General features: G+C 39.1%; 1 protein-coding gene across 1 annotated transcript in view; it reads right to left on the bottom strand.

Annotated features, from left to right (window-relative positions):
* Positions 1–19,580, bottom strand: part of CPE (carboxypeptidase E) — a 150,624-nt gene that overhangs the window by 24,568 nt on the left and 106,476 nt on the right. The window contains exons 4-5 of the mRNA XM_068990156.1: positions 8,591–8,708; positions 5,345–5,527 (exon numbers count right to left, since the gene is read on the bottom strand). Coding sequence (XP_068846257.1) covers positions 5,345–5,527; positions 8,591–8,708 — 301 coding nt within the window. The remainder of the gene's footprint in view (positions 1–5,344; positions 5,528–8,590; positions 8,709–19,580) is intronic.

The raw sequence follows: 19,580 nt of genomic DNA, 5'->3' as shown, positions 1-19,580 counted from the left end.
GGTATTCTTTTTATCTAGTCTCAGCAGCCAGTTGAAAAGTGTATAATGCTCTGCTTCAACTAGTGAGTTGGATACTCTTTCTACCCCTTTCTGATGTCAGAAGCTTCTATGTCAGAAGCTTTCTCTGTCCTATCACTGTATATAAAATGTTGCTGCACAAAGCTCTGAGTGACTGAGACTGTGTTAGTCCCAGAGTTAAATCTTCTCCTTCGGAGACCACAAACTTGGCACCAAACACCGTAAACTATCAATCTCAATAACGTTTTACAAAGAAAATGCTTCCACAACCAGCAAAAGACAGAAAAAGCTTTCCTAGAGTTTGCTGAATACCAAAGCATGGATTTTTATGTTATAGGAATAAACAAACATTTCTTGTTGGCAAAAACGTGTTGATTGTAAAGGTTCCTATTTTGACTTATAAACATGTATTCGAGCCTAATTATAATAATTTAAAATTCACAGTCTGAAACAGTTTTGTTTGCACCAACTTAATACAATTAACAAAAGCAAAAATTAATAAGTGGGACTGCATCAAACTGAAAGCTTCTGCACAGCAAAAGATACAGTCAACAAAATGAAAAGGCAGCTTAAGGAATGAGAGAAAGTACTTCCAAATCATATATTGGATAAGGAGCTAATATTTAAAATATGTAACGAATTCATACAACTCAAGATAAATTAAAAAAAAAAAAAACTTGATTAAATAATGGGCCAAAGACCTAAATAGTCATTTTTCCAAAGAAGACACACAGATGGCCTACAGGCACATGAAAAGATGTTCAACATCATTAGTCATTAGAAAAATGCAAATGAAAACCACAATGAGATATCACCTCACACCTGTCAGAATGGCTATCTTCAAAAAGAACACAAATAACATCAGTGGACAAGAATGAAGAGAAGAACCCTCCAACATTGTTGTAGGAAATGCAAATGGGTACAGATACTACAGAAAACAGCATAAAGCTTTCTGAACAAACTAAGAATAGAAATACCATATAGCCTGACATACATCCAAAAAGAGAAAAAAACACTAATTCAAAAATATACATACACCCCAACATTCAAGGAGCATTATTTACACTTGACAGGATATGAAGGCAACCTAAGTGTCCATTAACAGATGAGTGCATGAAGATGTGGTATATACACACAATGGAACACCACTCAGCCATAAAAAAGAATGAAATTTTGCCATTTGCAACAACGTGGATGGACTTGGAGGGTATTATGCCCAGTGAAATAAGTCATACAGAGAAAGATAAATACTGTATATCCCTTATACATGGGATCTAAAAAATAAAGCAGTGAATATAACAACAACAAGAAAAAGAAAAAAAAATTCACAGATATAGAGAACTAACTAGTGGTTACCAGTGGGGAGAGCAGGGAGGGGAGGGGAAAGATAGGGGTAGGAAATTCAGTTCAGTTCAGTTGCTCAGTCGTGTCTGACTCTTCGCGACCTCAAGAAACACAGCACGCCAGGCCTCCCTGTCCATCACCAACTCCCGGAGTTTGCTCAAACTCATGTCCATCAAGTTGGTAATGCCATCTAGCCATCTCATCCTTTGTCATCCCCTTTTCCTCCAGCCCCCAATCCCTCCCAGCGTCAGTCTTTTCCAATGAGTCAACACTTTGCATGAGGTGGTCAAAGTACTGAAGTTTCAGCTTTAGCATCATTCTTTCCAAAGAAATCTCAGGGCTGATCTCCTTTAGAATGGACTGGTTGGTTCTCCTTGCAGTCCAAGGGACTCTCAAGAGTCTTCTCCAACACCACAGTTCAAAAGCATCAATTCTTCAGTGCTCAGCTTTCTTCACAGTCCAACTCTCACATCCATACATGACCACAGGAAAAACCATAGCCTTGACTAGATGGACCTTTGTTGGCAAAGTAATGTCTCTGCTTTTGAATATGCTATCTAGGTTGGTCATAACTTTTCTTCCAAGGAGTAAACGTCTTTTAATTTCATACTGCAATCACCATCTGCAGTGATATTGGAGCCTCAAAAAAAAAAAAAGTCTGACACAGTTTTCACTGTCTCCTCATCTATTTCCCATGAAGTGATGGGACCGGATGCCATGATCTTCGTTTTCTGAATGTTGAGCTTTAAGCCAACTTTTTCACTCTCCTCTTTCACTTTCATCAAGAGGCTTTTTAGTTCCTCTTCACTTTCTGCCATAAGGGTGGTGCCATCTGCATATCTGAGGTAATTGATATTTCTCCCAGCAATCTTGATTCCTGCTTGTGCTTCTTCCAGCCCAGAGTTTCTCATGGTGTACTCTGCATATAAGTCAAATAAGCAGGGTGACAATACACAGCCTGACGTACTCCTTTCCCAATTTGGATCCAGTCTGTTGTTCCATGTCCAGTTCTAACTGTTGCTTCCTGACCTGCATATAGGTTTCTCAAGAGGCAGGTCAGATGGTTTGGTATTCCCATCTCTTTCAGAATTTTCCACAGTTTATTGTGATCCACACAGTCAATGGCTTTGGCATAGTCAATAAAGCAGAAATAGATGTTTTTCTGGAACTCTCTTGCTTTTTCCAGGATCCAGTGGATGTTGGCAATTTCATCTCTGGTTCCTCTGCCTTTTCAAAAACCAGCTTGAACATCTGGAAGTTCATGGTTCACGTATTGCTGAAGCCTGGCTTGGAGAATTTTGAGAATTACTTTACTAGCATGTGAGATGAGTGCAATTGTGTGGTAGTTTGAGCATTCTTTGATTGCCTTTCCTTGGGATTGCAATGAAAACTGACCTTTTCCAGTCCTGTGGCCACTGCTGAGTTTTCCAAATTTGGTGGCATATTAAGTGCAGTTCAGTTCAGTTCAGTTCAGTCTCGCAGTCGTGTCTGACTCTTTGTGACCCCATGAATCGCAGCACGCCAGGCCTCCCTGTCCATAAACAACTCCTGGAGTTCACTCAGACTCACGTCCATCGAGTCCATGATGTCATCCAGCCATCTCATCCTCTGTCATCCCCTTCTCCTCCTGCCCCCAATCCCTCCCAGCATCAGAGATTTTCCAATGAGTCAACTCTTCGCATGAGGTGGCCAAAGTACTGGAGTTTCAGCTTTAGCATCATTCCCTCCTAAGAAATCCCAGGGCTGATCTCCTTCAGAATGGACTGGTTGGATCTCCTTGCAGTCCAAGGGACTCTCAAGAGTCTTCTCCAACACCACAGTTCAAAAGCATCAATTCTTCAGCACTCAGCTTTCTTCACAGTTCAACTCACATCCATACATGACCACTGGAAAAACCATAGCCTTGACTAGATGGACCTTTGTTGGCAAAGTAATGTCTCTGCTTTTCAATATGCTATCTAGTTTCAATATGCTATAATTTTTCTTCCAAGTGTTTTCTAATTTCATGGCTGCAGTCACCATCTGCAGTGATTTTGGAGCCCCCCAAAATAAAGTTTGACTCTGCTTCCACTCTTTCCCCATCTATTTCCCATGAAGTGATGTGACCAGATGCCATGATCTTCATTTTCTGAATGTTGAGCTTTAAGCCAACTTTTTCACTCTCCTCTTTCACTTTCATCAAGAGGCTTTTTAGTCCCTCTTCACTTTCTGCCATAAGGGTGGTATTATCTGCATATATGAGGTTATTGATATTTCTCCTGGCAATCTTGATTCCAGTCCAGCATGTCTCATGATGTGCTCTGCATCATTGCTCAGAATTCTCCAACCCAGGCTTCAGTAATATATGAACCATGAACTTCCAGATGTTCAAGCTGATTTTTGAAATTGCAGAGGAACCAGAGATCAAATTGCCAACATCCACTGGATCATCAAAAAACCAAGAGAGTTCTAGAAAAACATCTATTTCTGCTTTATTGACTATGCAAAAGCCTTTGACTGTGTGGATCACAATAAACTGTGGAAAATTCTGAGAGAGATGGGAATATCAGACCCCCTGACCTGCCTTTTGAGAAACCTATATGCTGGTCAGGAAGCAACAATTAGAACTGGACATGGGACGACAGACTGGTTCCAAATAGGAAAGGGAGTACATCAAGGCTGTATATTGTCACTGTCATTATTTAACTTATTGAGTGCAGCAGAGGTACAAATTATTACATATAAAATAAATAAGCTACAAGGATATATAGCATAGGGGAGATAGCCAATATTTTATATGGCGACCCACTCCAATATCCCTCCCTGAAAAAATCATATGGATAGAAGAGCCTGGTGGGCTACAGTCCATGGTGTCACACATAGTTAGATATAACTGAGCAATTGAACACAAAGAAATTGAGGACAACCTTTAAAAAATCTGAATCACTATGTTGTACACCTGTAACTTACATAATATTTTACATCAACTACCTCAATTCTAAATAAAACAAGATAAACACATATAAGAAAGAAAAATATCTGAAAGAATATATTTATCAGGACATAATTCAACCAAAAAAAAAAAAAAAGCATATTAAACAAACCAAGTCCTATAATTAGCCACTACTGCTACTGTCCTAATTCTCTTTTCACTTTTCTTTTCAGGTGGGCCACGGAAAATTGTTCTTAGGCTGAGGAAAAAAACGGTATCTTTACATTTCACTCTTTATCCTTAGTAAAGGTGATACTACACAACTGTGAGTGATCTAGGTAGCCAGAAAAGTGAGAGCTCTTCAAAGTTTATATTCGAACAGAGAGCCATAAGAGCTGCCTTGATGTCTAGAACTGCTTCATCCAGCTGTGCTGAGGTGAGTTTTTCCATGTCCAGACTCAATAAAATGTGTAGTGCTTCCTGAACTGATAATAGTACTTACTGCATTAATGAATACAAAATAAACATCCTATATGAAGTGGAACTTATTAAATAAAAACAAAAGGTATATGAACCAAGATATGCTAAAGGCCAAAGCCAGCCCTCTAAAATATACTTTTACATATGGCAAAGCGTGACTAACATATAATCATGATGGTATGTTGTTCCCTAAGGCCAGAATTTGAAAACTAGGGTAATTAAGTGTTCAACTTGAATTTTCCCAGTGGATATCTTCAGTTCCTTTCCTACATCTCTTCTACATCTCAAATTCAACCATCTCATCCTCTGTCGTTCCCTTCTCCTCCTGCCTTCAATCTTTCCCAGTATCGGGGTCTTTTCCAATGAGTCGGTTCGTCTCATCACGTGGCCAAATTATTGGAGTTTCAGCTTCAGCATCAGTCCTTCTAATAAGTATTCAAGACTGATTTCCTTTAGGGTTGACTGGTTGGATCTCCTTGGAATCCAAGAGACTCTCAAGAGTCTTCTCCCACACCACAGTTCAAAAGCTAAATATAAATGGTAATTTTTTTTTAAGTCACTATTCACATGAAGAGTGAAAGGGAAACTCACCTCCAGGCACGCTGTACCATGCAGCGCCATTGGTCGTTCCTTCTACAAAGCTGCTGTCATCATCATTCTTGCGACATGGGGGCCGATCTGGGTCCGACATCGGGGGGTTGAAGGATGAGTATGCCCGAGCTAAGCTTTGGAAGATGTCGTCATCTGGGCAGAAGCTGTATTCGTGAGCACTACCTGGAAAATAAAGCCACAACACTAAAGAAACTGACACAAACCAACTAGTACTGCATGTTTTCTGAAGATTGATTTAGTGTTGATCTCCTGCTGATGCATTTTTAGCTACATCACTATGGGAAAGGAGTGAAGGCTTAAGTACTCAACAATTACACTTAGTTTTCTTTCAGGTTTCATAAGGTCCACTGCTGACACTGCAAAGTAAAAATTGAGTAGAATGTACTTTCTTCTAGTGAATTGAAAGCTTCACAAGAAAAGAGATAAGCACATAGTAAATTGGACTTGGGAAGACAGTAAGGAGATTTTCATTATTAAAATTTTTATTTTATAAATTGCACCTGTACAAATCCACTAGGCACTGTGAACCACTGTCACACATATTTTTCAGTATCTGAATTTACAGTTTTTAAAAACCTCCTACTACTGAAATAAATAACATCTATTTTGGTACACAGTATTCTTATTCTGTATTATCAAATATGCCAGTCTTTAAATTTCCCAGCTATTGACAAACCATTAAGTCTAAATTTCAAGTTTCCTGTGTTGGTGCTTTCAAATTGTGGTGCTGGAGAAGACTCTCAAGAGTTCCTTGGACAGCAAGAAGGTCAACCCAGTGAATCCTAAAGGAAATCAACACTAAATATTCATTGGAAACACTGATGCTGAAGCTGAAGCTCCAATACTTTGGCTACCTGATGCGAAGAGCTGACTCACTAGAAAAGACTCTGGTGCTAAGAAAGACTGAGGCCAGGAGGAGTAGGGGATGACACAGGATGATGGTTGGATGGTATCTCCAACTCAATGGATATGAATTTGAGCAAACTCCCTGGAAACAGTGAAGGACAGGGAAGCCTGGCATGGTGCAGTCCACAGGGTCACAAAGAATCAGACATGACTTAGAGGCTAAACAACAACAATATCCTGTATTACAAAGACCTAACTCTTCAAAGTCTCCTGAAAATTGATTCAAAGTAGGTAATTTCTTGAAACAACAAAAATTAAGCCGAGAATATCTATCTGGCTAAAGTTTGCTGTGTCTAAAGATTAGCTATAACTAGTTCAGTTCAGTCCAGTCGCTCAGTAGTGTCCGACTCTTTGCGACCCCATGAATCGCAGCACACCAGGCCTCCCTGTCCATCACCAACTCCTGGAGTTGACTCAGATTCACATTCATCGAGTCAGTGATGCCATGCAGCCATCTCATCCTCTGTTGTCCCCTTCTCCTCCTGCCCCCAATCCCTCCCAGTATCAGAGTCTTTTCCAATGAGTCAACTCTTCGCATGAGGTGGCCAAAGTACTGGAGTTTCAGCTTTAGCATCATTCCTTCCAAAGAAATCCCAGGGTTGATCTCCTTCAGAATGGACTGGTTGGCTCTCCTTGCAGTCCAAAGGACTCTCAAGAGTCTTCTCCAACACCACAGTTCAAACACATCAAATCTTCGGTGTTCAGCCTTCTTCACAGTCCAACTCTCACATCCATACATGACTACTGGAAAAACCATAGCCTTGAATAGACAGACCTTAGTCGGCAAAGTAATATCTCTGCTTTTGAATATGCTATCTAGGTTGGTCATAACTTTCATTCCAAGGAGTAAGCGTCTTTTAATTTCATGGCTGCAGTCACCATCTGCAGTGATTTGGGAGCCCAACAAAATAAAGTCTGACACTGTTTCCCCTGTTTCCCCATCTATTTTCCATGAAGTGATGGGACTGGATGCCATGATCTTCATTTTCTGAATGTTGAGCTTTAAGCCAACTTTTCCACTCTCCTCTTTCACTTTCATCAAGAGGCTTTTTAGTTCCTCCTCACTTTCTGCCATAAGACTGGTGTCACCTGCATATCTGAGGTTATTGATATTTCTCCTGGCAATCTTGATTCCAGCTTGTGTTTCTTCCAGTCCAGCGTTTCTCATGATGTGCTCTGCATAGAAGTTAAATAAGCAGGGTGACAATATACAGCCTTGACGTACCCCTTTTCCTATTTGGAACCAGTCTGTTGTTCCATGTCCAGTTCTAACTGTTGCTTCCTGACCTGCATACAGATTTCTCAAGAGGCAGGTCAGGTGGTCTGGTATTCCCATTTCTTTCAGAATTTTCCACAGTTTATTGTGATCCACACAGTCAAAGGCTTTTGCATAGTCAATAAAGCAGAAATAGATGTTTTTCTGGAATTCTCTTGCTTTTCCCATGATCCAGCGGATGATGGTAATTTGATCTCTAGTTCCTCTGCCTTTTCTAAAACCAGCTTGAACATCTGGAAGTTCATGGTTCACATAGTGCTGAAGCCTGAGTTGGAGAATTTTGAGCATTACTTTACTAGAATGTGAGATGAGTGCAACTGTGCAGTAGTTTGAGCATTCTTTGTCATTGCCTTTCTTTGGGATTGCAATGAAAGCTGACCTTTTCCAGTTTTGTGGCCACTGCTGAGTTTTCCAAATTTGCTGGCATATTGAGTGCAGCTAAAACTAGTTAAATAAAATCAAAGCATCACTTCTTCTCCCTGACACCACCAAGAAACACTTCCAATTGTAGAAGTGTGAATGCATAATAAGACACATGCAGAGATATTCATGGGCCCCTGATGGAGTTCTAAAAGTTTGCCTTCAGTTTTAAGCTGTCTTGTACATAAAGCTACATAGATCATTATTCCTCCATTTACCAGAATCCAAGAGTTACCCAAGTTCACAACTTCTGTTTTTTCCCTTTCTCTTACCTAAGTGATTACGTTTCTCTTCATTTAAATTTTTTTTAATTACAGTCTTTTTTTGCCAGATATATGGCAGTGCCACATGAAACAGAGGATATTCCAGTTCAACAGATGTATTTATATAGGCAAAATCACTGAACAATCAGTTCCTTAAAAGAATATAAACACATGTAAGAATTAAAGATTTTAAAATTAAAATAAAAAAATAAAATAAAATAAAATATAAAAAAATAAATAAAATAAATAAAAAATAAAAAAAATCTATTAAAAAAAAGAATATCACAGAAATCATTCAATAAACCCTTGTAAAGTAATGGTAAACCTTGAATTAATTAGAGAAACAGGAAGAACACCTACCACTCCGCGTCTCATCATATGGATAATTGGCCACAAGGTCTCCTCCATGAAGATTGGCAGAGAGCACAAAAGGAATATCCATAATCCAATGAATGACAGCCTTCGTCTCAGGAGCAAGCTGTATTAAAGATTAGAGGTTAAAAGGATTCTAAATGTGGCATTCATTGGTGGGTCACTTGACAGAAAAGACATAAAAGGTAAGAACAATAACAACTGAAATCTTGTCATATTCCAAGCACTCTGATTGTTTTCATAGAAAAAAAGAAAAGAGGAGCATTCCCCATCTCTATCTTTCTCAGACTTATAATAAAAAAATATTTCTATTTCCTTAAAAGTTCTATTTAAAAGCTACCAGTTTTCTTTCTTTGTATGACAGCATACAAATCATTTACAAATATGGGTACATCTCCATCTGAACTTGTTAATAATAATGATAAGACAAGGAGAAAAGAAAATAGCTAAGCTGAACATGGTTCTTCGTTATGGCGGTTCAACTCAAGAAAAGTGGTAGATTTTCTTTCCAAGTTTTGTATACTATTTCTCCAATTCCCTTCAACCACTTCGACATTTTTCCTATAAAAAAATTAAATCTGCTCTTTTTCAGATTTTACCACCAAATAATGTACTTTGGGGTGATCATCTCAAATTTTAAAACAACAGCAAAAGTTTTAGGAATTCCTGTGGTCTTTTGAAAGATTCACAGCCCCTCTTACCTTGGAAGCAAAAAAAGGAGGAAAGAAATCTATACCAAAGAATTAATCTGAGCCAAAAGCTTGACACTTTCATGTGATGTGTTTTTAACAGCAACTAGGAAGACTCTCAAAATCCCAACTACCTTTTGATTTGAATTCCTCACTCTACCCCACCCCCACTGGAGATGTGGTTCACATTGTTCTTAGGGACAGAATATCTAAAAACCACTGGATTGTATACTTCACATGGGTGAGTTCTATGGTATGTAAATCATATATTAATAAACCTGCTTTTTAAAAAGAGGAAAAGAAAAAATAATACAGTCCTGAGTACACAAAGTAGTATTTGACTATTAGGGATTTTTGCCTACTGTTAGTTCCTATACAGAGACTATTTCTTACATATATTGCATACACTGTTCATGTTACTAAATGTTCAAAAACAAACAAACTCCACAATTTTATCAGTTAAACTTAATTTCTCTTTGACTATTATAGAGTCTTTTAGGCTGACTAAATGCTGAAATATCCTCAGTACTGTAATCACATATTTAACTAACCCATAGAGGTGGCTTTGGAGCACCCCTAAATGGGGCTGGTTAAGCCAGTCCTTAACAGAATCTAGAGCCAAATATAACCTATTTTTTAAACTTTCATTGAGAGATTATAAGTATAGTTCAAATGTTATGCTCTATAATTATATAGCTTGGCTCTTAAATATATCAAAGCCATGTTTATTCTATATTCTTCACAACTCTAGCCACTAAAGACAAGTATTTAATATAATTATTTCATGTAATCATTGTTTGGATTCAAGCCAAGGCCCATATACTGAGCCCAGACAATGGTGGACATAACCAGACTGAAGACCTCGAGAGCAGATGAGAAATGATTCAGCAGGAAGAACTCCAGGGAACAGAATGATCCTGTGCTCAGAGAGGTTCAGAAGAGCAAAGAGATCATCTGGAGGACTTGGTAAAAATGTATGTTCCTTTCCATCACTCAACCCCATTGCATATACACCCCAGACTTCCTGATTCAGCATTCACAGGAATCTGAATTTTTTTAATTGACATATAGTTGATGTACAACTCATGAGAAACGCTAGACTGGAGAGGAACTAAAAAGCCTCTTGATGAAAGTAAAAGAGGAGAGTGAAAAAGTTGATTTAAAGCTCAACATTCAGAAAATGAAGATCATGGCATCCGGTCCCATCACTTCATGGGAAATAGATGGGGAAACAGTGGAAACAGTGTCAGACTTTATTTTGGGGGGCTCCAAAATCACTGCAGATGGTGACTGCAACCATGAAATTAAAAGACGCTTACTCCTTGGAATGAAAGTTATGACCAACCTAGATAGCATATTCAAAAGCAGAGATATTACTTTGCCAACTAAGGTCCGTCTAGTCAAGGCTGTGGTTTTTCCTGTGGTCATGTATGGATGTGAGAGTTGGACTGTGAAGAAGGCTGAGGGCCAAAGAACTGATGCATTTGAACTGTGGTGTTGGATAAGACTTTTTTTTTTTTCCTTTTTTTTTTTTATTAAATTTTAAAATCTTTAATTCTTACATGTGTTCCCAAACATGAAACCCCCTCCCACCTCCCTCCCCATAACATCTCTGTGGGTCATCCCCATGCACCAGCCCCAAGCATGCTGTATCCTGCGTCAGACATAGACTGGCGATTCAATTCTTACATGATAGTATACATGATAGAATGCCATTCTCCCAAATCATCCCGCCCTCTCCCTCTCTCTCTGAGTCCAAAAGTCCGTTATACACAGCTGTGTCTTTTTTCCTGTCTTGCATACAGGGTCGTCATTGCCATCTTTCTAAATTCCATATATATGTGTTAGTATACTGTATTGGTGTTTTTCTTTCTGGCTTACTTCACTCTGTATAATCGGCTCCAGTTTCATCCATCTCATCAGAACTGATTCAAATGAATTCTTTTTAACGGCTGAGTAATACTCCATTGTGTACATGTACCAAAGCTTTCTTATCCATTCATCTGCTGATGGACATCTAGGTTGTTTCCATGTCCTGGCTATTATAAACAGTGCTGCGATGAACATTGGGGTACATGTGTCTCTTTCAATTCTGGTTTCCTCGGTGTGTATACCCAGCAGTGTGATTGCTGGGTCATAAGGTAGTTCTATTTGCAATTTTTTAAGGAATCTCCACACTGTTCTCCATAGTGGCTGTACTAGTTTGCATTCCCACCAACAGTGTAGGAGGGTTCCCTTTTCTCCACACCCTCTCCAGCATTTATTGCTTGCAGATTTTTGGATCGCAGCCATTCTGACTGGTGTGAAGTGGTACCTCATTGTGGTTTTGATTTGCATTTCTCTGATAATGAGTGATGTTGAGCATCTTTTCATGTGTTTGTTAGCCATCAGTATGTCTTCTTTGGAGAAATGTCTATTTAGTTCTTTGGCCCATTTTTTGATTGGGTCGTTTATTTTTCTGGAATTGAGCTGCATAAGTTGCTTGTATATTTTTGAGATTAGTTGTTTGTCAGTTGCTTCATTTGCTATTATTTTCTCCCATTCAGAAGGCTGTCTTTTCACCTTGCGTATATTTTCCTTTGTTGTGCAGAAGCTAAAGACTCCACCAGAAAATTACTAGAGCTAAGCAATGAATATAGTAAAGTTGCAGGATATAAAGTCAACACACAGAAATCCCTTGCATTCCTATACACTAATAATGAGAAAGTAGAAAAAGAAATTAAGGAAACAATTCCATTCACCATTGCAACAAAAAGAATAAAATACTTAGGAATATATCTACCCAAAGAAACTAAAGACCTATATATAGAAAACTATAAAACACTGATGAAAGAAATCAAAGAGGACACTAATATATGGAGAAATATACCATGTTCATGGGTTGGAAGAATCAATATAGTGAAAATGAGTATACTACCCAAAGCAATTTACAAATTCAACGCAATCCCTATCAAGCTACCAGCCATATTTTTCACAGAGCTAGAACAAATAATTTCAAGATTTGTATGGAAATACAAAAAACCTCGAATAGCCAAAGCAATCTTGAGAAAGAAGAATGGAACTGGAGGAATCAACTTGCCTGACTTCAGGCTCTACTACAAAGCCACAGTCATCAAAACAGTATGGTACTGGCACAAAGACAGACATATAGATCAATGGAACAAAATAGAAAGCCCAGAGATAAATCCACACACATATGGACACCTTATCTTTGACAAAGGAGGCAAGAATATACAATGGAGTAAAGACAATCTCTTTAACAAGTGGTGCTGGGAAAACTGGTCAACCACTTGTAAAAGAATGAAACTAGATCACTTTCTAACACCGCACACAAAAATAAACTCAAAATGGATTAAAGATCTAAATGTAAGACCAGAAACTATAAAACTCCTAGAGGAGAATATAGGCAAAACACTCTCAGACATAAATCACAGCAGGATCCTCTATGATCCACCTCCCAGAATTCTGGAAATAAAAGCAAAAATAAACAAATGGGATAAGACTTTTGAGAGTCCCTAGGACAGCAAGGAGATCCAACCAGTCCATTCTGAAGGAGATCAACCCTGGGATTTCTTTGGAAGGAATGATGCTAAAGCGGAAACGCCAGTACTTTGACCACCTCATGGGAAGAGTTGACTCATTGGAAAAGACTCTGATGCTGGGAGGGATTGGGGGCAGGAGGAGAAGGGGACGACCGAGGATGAGATGGCTGGATGGCATCACTGACTCGATGGACGTGAGTCTGAGTGAACTCCAGGAGTTGTTTATGGACAAGGAGGCCTGGTGTGCTGTGATTCATGGGGTCGCAAAGATTCGGACACGACTGATCAACTGAACTGAACTGAACTGAACTGAACTGAACTGATGTACATTACAGGAGTTTCAGGTATACAGCATAGTGATTTTCAATTTTTAAAGGTTATATTCCACTTATAGTTATTACAAAATACTGGCTATATTCCCTGCGATGTACAATATGTCCTTGCAGCTTATTTATTTTATTCATGGTAGCTTGACCCACTTAATCCCCAACCCCCATCTAGATCTTCCCTTCCCCCTCCCCACTGTAACCACTAGTTCTCTATATCTGTGAGTCTGCTTCTTTTTTGTTATATTGACTACTCTGTTTTATATTTTAGATTTCACATATAGGTGATACCATACAGTATTTATCTATCTATGTCTGATTTAGTCCACTTAATACCCTCCATATCCATCCATGTTGTTGTAAATGGCAACATTTTACTCTTTTTTATGGCTGAGTAGCTTTCCATTATGTGTGTATGTGTGTGTGCTTCTTTATCTAGTCATCTGTTGCTTCCATATCTTGCCTATTGTAAATAAGGAATCTGCCTTTTTAATCCTTCATTCCTATAACTCTATAGATTTTAAACCACACTAATGATACAGCATCTTCCCTCATAGCTCAGATGGCAAAGAATCCGCCTGCAAGGCAGGAGACCATGGTTCAATTCCTGGGTAGGGAAGATTTGCTGGAGAAGGGATAGGCTACCAACCGCAGTATTCTTGGGCCTCCTTTGTGGTTCAGCTGGTAAAGAATCTGTCTGCAATGTAGGAGATCTGGATTCAATCCCTGGGTTGAGACAATCCCCTGGAGAAAGGAAAGTCTACCCACTCCAGTATTCTGACCTGGAGAATTCCATGGCGTGTATAGTCCATGGGGTTGCAAATAGTGAGATACAAGTAAGCAACTTTCACTTTCTAATGATACAGAGAAGAGATTGATGGTTGCCAGAGGCAAATTACAAACTTTGGATTATACAATAAATCCTAGACATGTAATGTATAGCATGGAGACTATAGTTAATATAGTTAATAGATTTGGGAGAATGGCACTGAAACATATATAATATATATGAAACGAATCGCCAGTCCAGGTTTGATGCATGATACTGGATGCTTGGGGCTGGTGCACTGGGACGACCCAGAGGGATGGTACGGGGAGGGAGGAGGGAGGGGGATTCAGGATGGGGAACACGTGTATACCTGTGGCAGATTCATGTTGATGTATGGCAAAATCAATACAATATTGTAAAGTAATTAACATCCAATTAAAATAAATAAATTATATTTAAAAAATAATAACAATACTGTATTGTATACTTGAAAGTTGCTAAGAGAAAATATCTTAAAAGTTCTCATCACAAACAAGAAAAAAAATGTAACTATGTATGCTGATAAATGTTAACTAGACATTATCCAATCATCTCACAATATATACAAATATCAAATCAATGTGTTGTATGCTTCAAACTAAATAACATTATAAATTAATTATATCTATAGGTATGTATGTCTATACCTACCTTTATCTATAGATATATATAAACACAGTACCTACATACCTACATTTGAGCTATTTCAAATCCTAAAAGATGATGCTGTGAAAATGCTGACAAGGATGGAAAAAGGAGATGAGGCAGACATGGGCAATATCATCCATGATTTAAGCAGATTTACTGAAGATTTAGTAAAATGTAAACAAATCTTGCTTCTCTTCCTGAAAAGAGTTCAAAACTTAACTTTCATATATTTCTCTTTTTATTACCTTTATAATACCCAGGAAAAGTATTGGCATTGAGACTTTTTAAAATAAAAGCTCTAATTTTTTTTAAGTTTCATGACATGCATCTTTTTTAAAATATTGCTTAAACTAGATATATGAAAATATCTAATATAAAGCTTATAGAAATATTATATAGGTTCCATTGGGGAAAAGGATAGTAGTGTTGGCTGAAAATGACAGTATTTTCACTAAAACTGTTAATCTAATAGCCTGTCAACATGAGTTTATTTCACGCTTGTTCCATGATTGGTAACAAGAATTCTTTTTCTCGTTGCTTAGTTTCTTTTTTCCTACACAATACTATAAGATGTTTATCAGTTTTCATAAGTAATAGACAAAGAGTAAAAGATAATTACAATTGCAGCCCATAATAGTAACATGATTAACTGAACAATGTGAAATAATTACATACAAGTTGGGGGTCAAGTAGAGTGATGTGGTAAGTGGAAGTGCATACATGCACATGTTTTCATCCACCCAGTCAATCTATGTTTTTTGATTGGTGCATTTAACCCATTTACATTTAAAGTAATTATTAATATGCATGATACTTTTACCATTTTACTAATTGTTTGGGGTTTATTCTCTGTAGGTCTTTTCCTTCTCTTGTGTTTCCTGCCTAAAGAAGTTCCTTTAGCATTTGTTTTCAAGCTGGTCTGGTGGTGCCTAATTCTCTTAACCTTTGCTTGTCTGGAAAGCTTTTGATTTCTCCATCAACTCTGAAGCAGAGTTTTGCTGGGTAGAGTATTCTTGGTTGTAGGAGCTTCCCTTTCATCACTTTAAATGTATCATGCCATTCCCTCTGGCTTGTAGAGTTTCTGTTGAGAAATCAGCCTGATGTGAGTTCCTTTATGTTATTTGTTGTTTTTCCTTTGTTGCTTTCAATATTTTATCTTTGTCTTTAATTTTTGTCAATTTGATCACTATGTGCTTTGATGTGTTCCTCCATGGGTTTATCCTGCCTGGGACTCTCTGTGTTTCCTGGACTTGGTTAACTAATTTCTTTCCTACGGTAGGGAAGTTTTCAGTTATTATTGTCTTCAAATATCTTCTCAGGACCTTTCTCTCTCTCTTCTCCTTCTGGGACTTCTATAATGCAAATATTGCTGCATTTAATATTGTCCCAGAGGTCTCTCAGGCTGTCTTGATTTCTTTTCATTCTTCTTTCTATATTCTGTTCTGTGGCAGTGATTTCCACCACTCTGTCCTCCAGGTCATTTATCTTTCTGCCTCAGTTATTCTGCTATTCATTCCTTCACATCTTCTCCATTGTTTTCTCAAGATCCTAGATCATCTTCACTATTCATTACTCTGAATTGTTTTTCTGGAAGGTTGCCTGTCCCCACTTCATTTAGTTGTTTTTCTGGGGTTTTATCTTGTCCCTTCATCTGGGACATAACTTTCCGCTTTTTCATCATGATTCAGTTCAGTTCAGTTCAGTTCAGTTGATCAGCCATGTCCGACTCTTGTGACCCCATGAATCGCAGCACGCCAGGCCTCCCTGTCCATCACCAACTCCCAGAGTTCACTCAGACTCACATCCATCGACTCAGTGATGCCATCCAGCCATCTTATCCTCTCTTGTCCTCTTCTCCTCCTGCCCCCAGTCCCTCCCAGCATCAGAGTCTTTTCCAATGAGTCAACTCTTCGCATGGCCTAAGTACTGGAGTTTCAGCTTTAGCATCATTCCTTCCAAAGAAATCCCAGGGCTGATCTCCTTCAGAATGGACTGGTTGGATCTCCTTGCCGTCCAAGGGACTCTCAAGAGTCTTCTCCAACACCATACTTCAAAAGCATCAATTATTCGGTGCTTAGCTTTCTTCAAAGTCCAACTCTCACATCCATACACCACTGGGAAAACCATAGCCTTGACTAGACAGACCTTTGTTGGCAAAGTAATGTCTCTGCTTTTCAATACGCTATCTAGGTTGGTCATACCTTTCCTTCCAAGGAGTAAGCGTCTTTTAATTTCATGGCTGCAGTCACCATCTGCAGTGATTTTGGAGCCAAAAAAACAGTCTGACACTGTTTCCCCTGTTTCCCCATCTATTTCCCATGAAGTGATGGGACCAGATGCCATGATCTTCGTTTTCTGAATGTTGAGCTTTAAGCCAACTTTTTCACTCTCCTCTTTCACTTTCATCAAGAGGCTTTTTGGTTCCTCTTCACTTTCTGCCATAAGGGTGGTGTCATCTGCATATCTGAGGTTATTGATATTTCTCCTGGCAATCTTGATTCCAGCCTGTGCTTCTTCCAGCCCAACATTTCTCATGATGTTCTCTGCATATAAGTTAAATAAGCAGGGTGACAATATACAGCCTTGATGTACTCCTTTTCCTATTTGGAACCAGTCTGTTGTTCCATGTCCAGTTCTAACTGTTGCTTCCTGACCTGCATATAGGTTTCTCAAGAGGCAGGTCAAGTGATCTGGTATTCCCATCTCTTTCAGAATTTTCCACAGTTTATTGTGATCCACACAGTCAAAGGCTTTGGCATAGTCAATAAAGCAGAAATAGATGTTTTTCTGGACCTCTCTTGGTTTTTTGATGATCCAGAGGATGTTGGCAATTTGATCTCTCGTTCCTCTTCCTTTTCTATCCTATTAGCTTTCTGTAATGTGGTTTTTGTTTTAGCTGCTATGGGACTGTGGTTCTTCTTGCTTCTTATGTATGCCCTCTGATGTAAGAGGCTAAAAGGCTTCTGTATGCTTCCTGATGGGAGGAACTGCTAGTGGGAAAAACTGGACCTTACTCTTGTGGGCAGGCTCAGTAAAGCTTTAATCCAATTATCTGCTTATAGATGTGGTTGCACTCCCTCCCTGGTAGTTGTTTGGCCTGAGCAACCCAGCCCTGGGGTCTATGGGCTCTATGGTAGAGTTAATGGTGACCTCCAAGAGGGCTTTCATCAAGGATGACCATCCCAGACTACTGCTTCCAGTGTCCCAGTCCCTGTGGTGAGCCCCTGCTGACTCACGCCTCAACAGGAAACCCTTCGTTTTGGTTCAGTCTTCTGTGGAGTCACTGTTCCTTTCCTCTGGGTCTTGGTGTACACAAGATTTTTGTTTGTGCCCTCCAAGACTGGATTCTCTGTTTCCCCCAGTCCTGTAGAAGTCCTATAGTCAAATCATACTGGCCCTCAAGGTCAAGTTCCTTGGGAATTCCTAGTCCCTTTCTTGGATCCCCAGGCAGGGAAGCCTGATGTGGGGTTCAGAATCTTCACAACAGTGAGAGAACTTCTTTGGTATTATTGTTCTCCAGTTTGCAGGTCACCCACCAGCAAGTATGGAATTTGATTTTATCATGATTGCACCCCTCCTATCATTTCTCTGTGGTCTCTTCTTTGTCTTTAGATGTGAAGTATCTTTTTTTGGTGGGTTCCAGTGTCCTCCTATTGATGGTCATTCAACAGCTAGTTGTGATTTTGGTGCTCTCACAGAAGGAGATGCTCTCATTTCTTAGTTATAACAGACAGCATGGGCAATGGGGAAAATTTGGAAAGATAGCCACACTAAGCTTTCAGAACAATTTTTCATTTCTGTCTTATGCCACATAAGGACTATCCTCTTTTCCCTTCTGATTACCCCTGCCCTTTTCTTTTCTAGCCCTCCCTTCTCCCAGGAAAGGTGGTTTAGGAGCAGAAAAAATGAAGATCTGTGACTCAGAAGCAAGTGTGTTTAAGTCACCCGTTTATCAAGTTCTGCCAAAATCCTTGGCCCCAGACAGCCCTTTCACAGACTGATCCCCATTTATAGACTCAGCCCAGGTTTCTGGGATGAATTCTAAATATAGACAGGAAAATTTTAAGAATTTTAGACCAATAATCTGAGATTCCCTTTCTCCTGGATCTTCTAAGAAGTGTCTCAGCCATGTGCTGAGTGCATGTCTGGAGCTCCAGCACCTGGTTTTCAGATGTTGTGATCTTCTTGGCAGGCTGGATTGAACTCATTCATAATAGGCTTCAAGCCTACTATATGTTAGATTCAAATAGGAATTCTAATTCCTGTAATCAAGGGACTGAAATCTAAAATCAAAAAGAAAAACAGCTGTATAAACAAAGAGTAATATGACATATACAAAGTTCTACGTAACTATAAGCACCAGGCTGGAAGTATATATAAAGTACATAAAGGCAGGCTTAACAGAATGTCTGGAAGAGCAGAGAAAGGCTTCACAGAGGAGGTGATATGGAAGGAAAGTGAAAAGCACTGTGAACAGCTGGAATAAGCACACATATAAAGATATAAAGTTATTAGAAGATGGTACACTTAAGAAGTACATGGCATATCAAAGCCAGATTAAGGAGTGGCTGAGCTGGCAGCTGCTAGGGGCCAAGGGAAATTTGAATGGTCCTGGAGCTATAATAAAATGGAGACACTGTCCTTTCCAATCTCTCACTTAGAAAGGTAGTAGAAGAAGTTGATAAGTAAGAGTGGAAATGCCAGGAAAGACACAAGAGGCAGAGGGACCAGCAGTCCTCACCATTCCTCCATAATGGGCTCACCTCCCCTACATGGAACTAAAAACAGCGTTCAAACAGTATAAGCTTCAAACTCAATGTTTAGTGGGTGTGTGTGTGTCCATTTGACCCTGTGGTCCATAATAAAGCACTGAGAAACAATGCCAACACAGTAGTAAGAATTCTAGATCCTGGCCTCAAGCACTTTATATGTACTAACTCACTTAATCCTCACAACCACTCTATG

This window comes from Capricornis sumatraensis, chromosome 17, assembly GCF_032405125.1.
Source record: "Capricornis sumatraensis isolate serow.1 chromosome 17, serow.2, whole genome shotgun sequence".
NCBI classification, from domain to species: Eukaryota; Metazoa; Chordata; class Mammalia; order Artiodactyla; family Bovidae; genus Capricornis; species Capricornis sumatraensis.
This window is presented reverse-complemented; position numbering and strand designations above follow the sequence as displayed.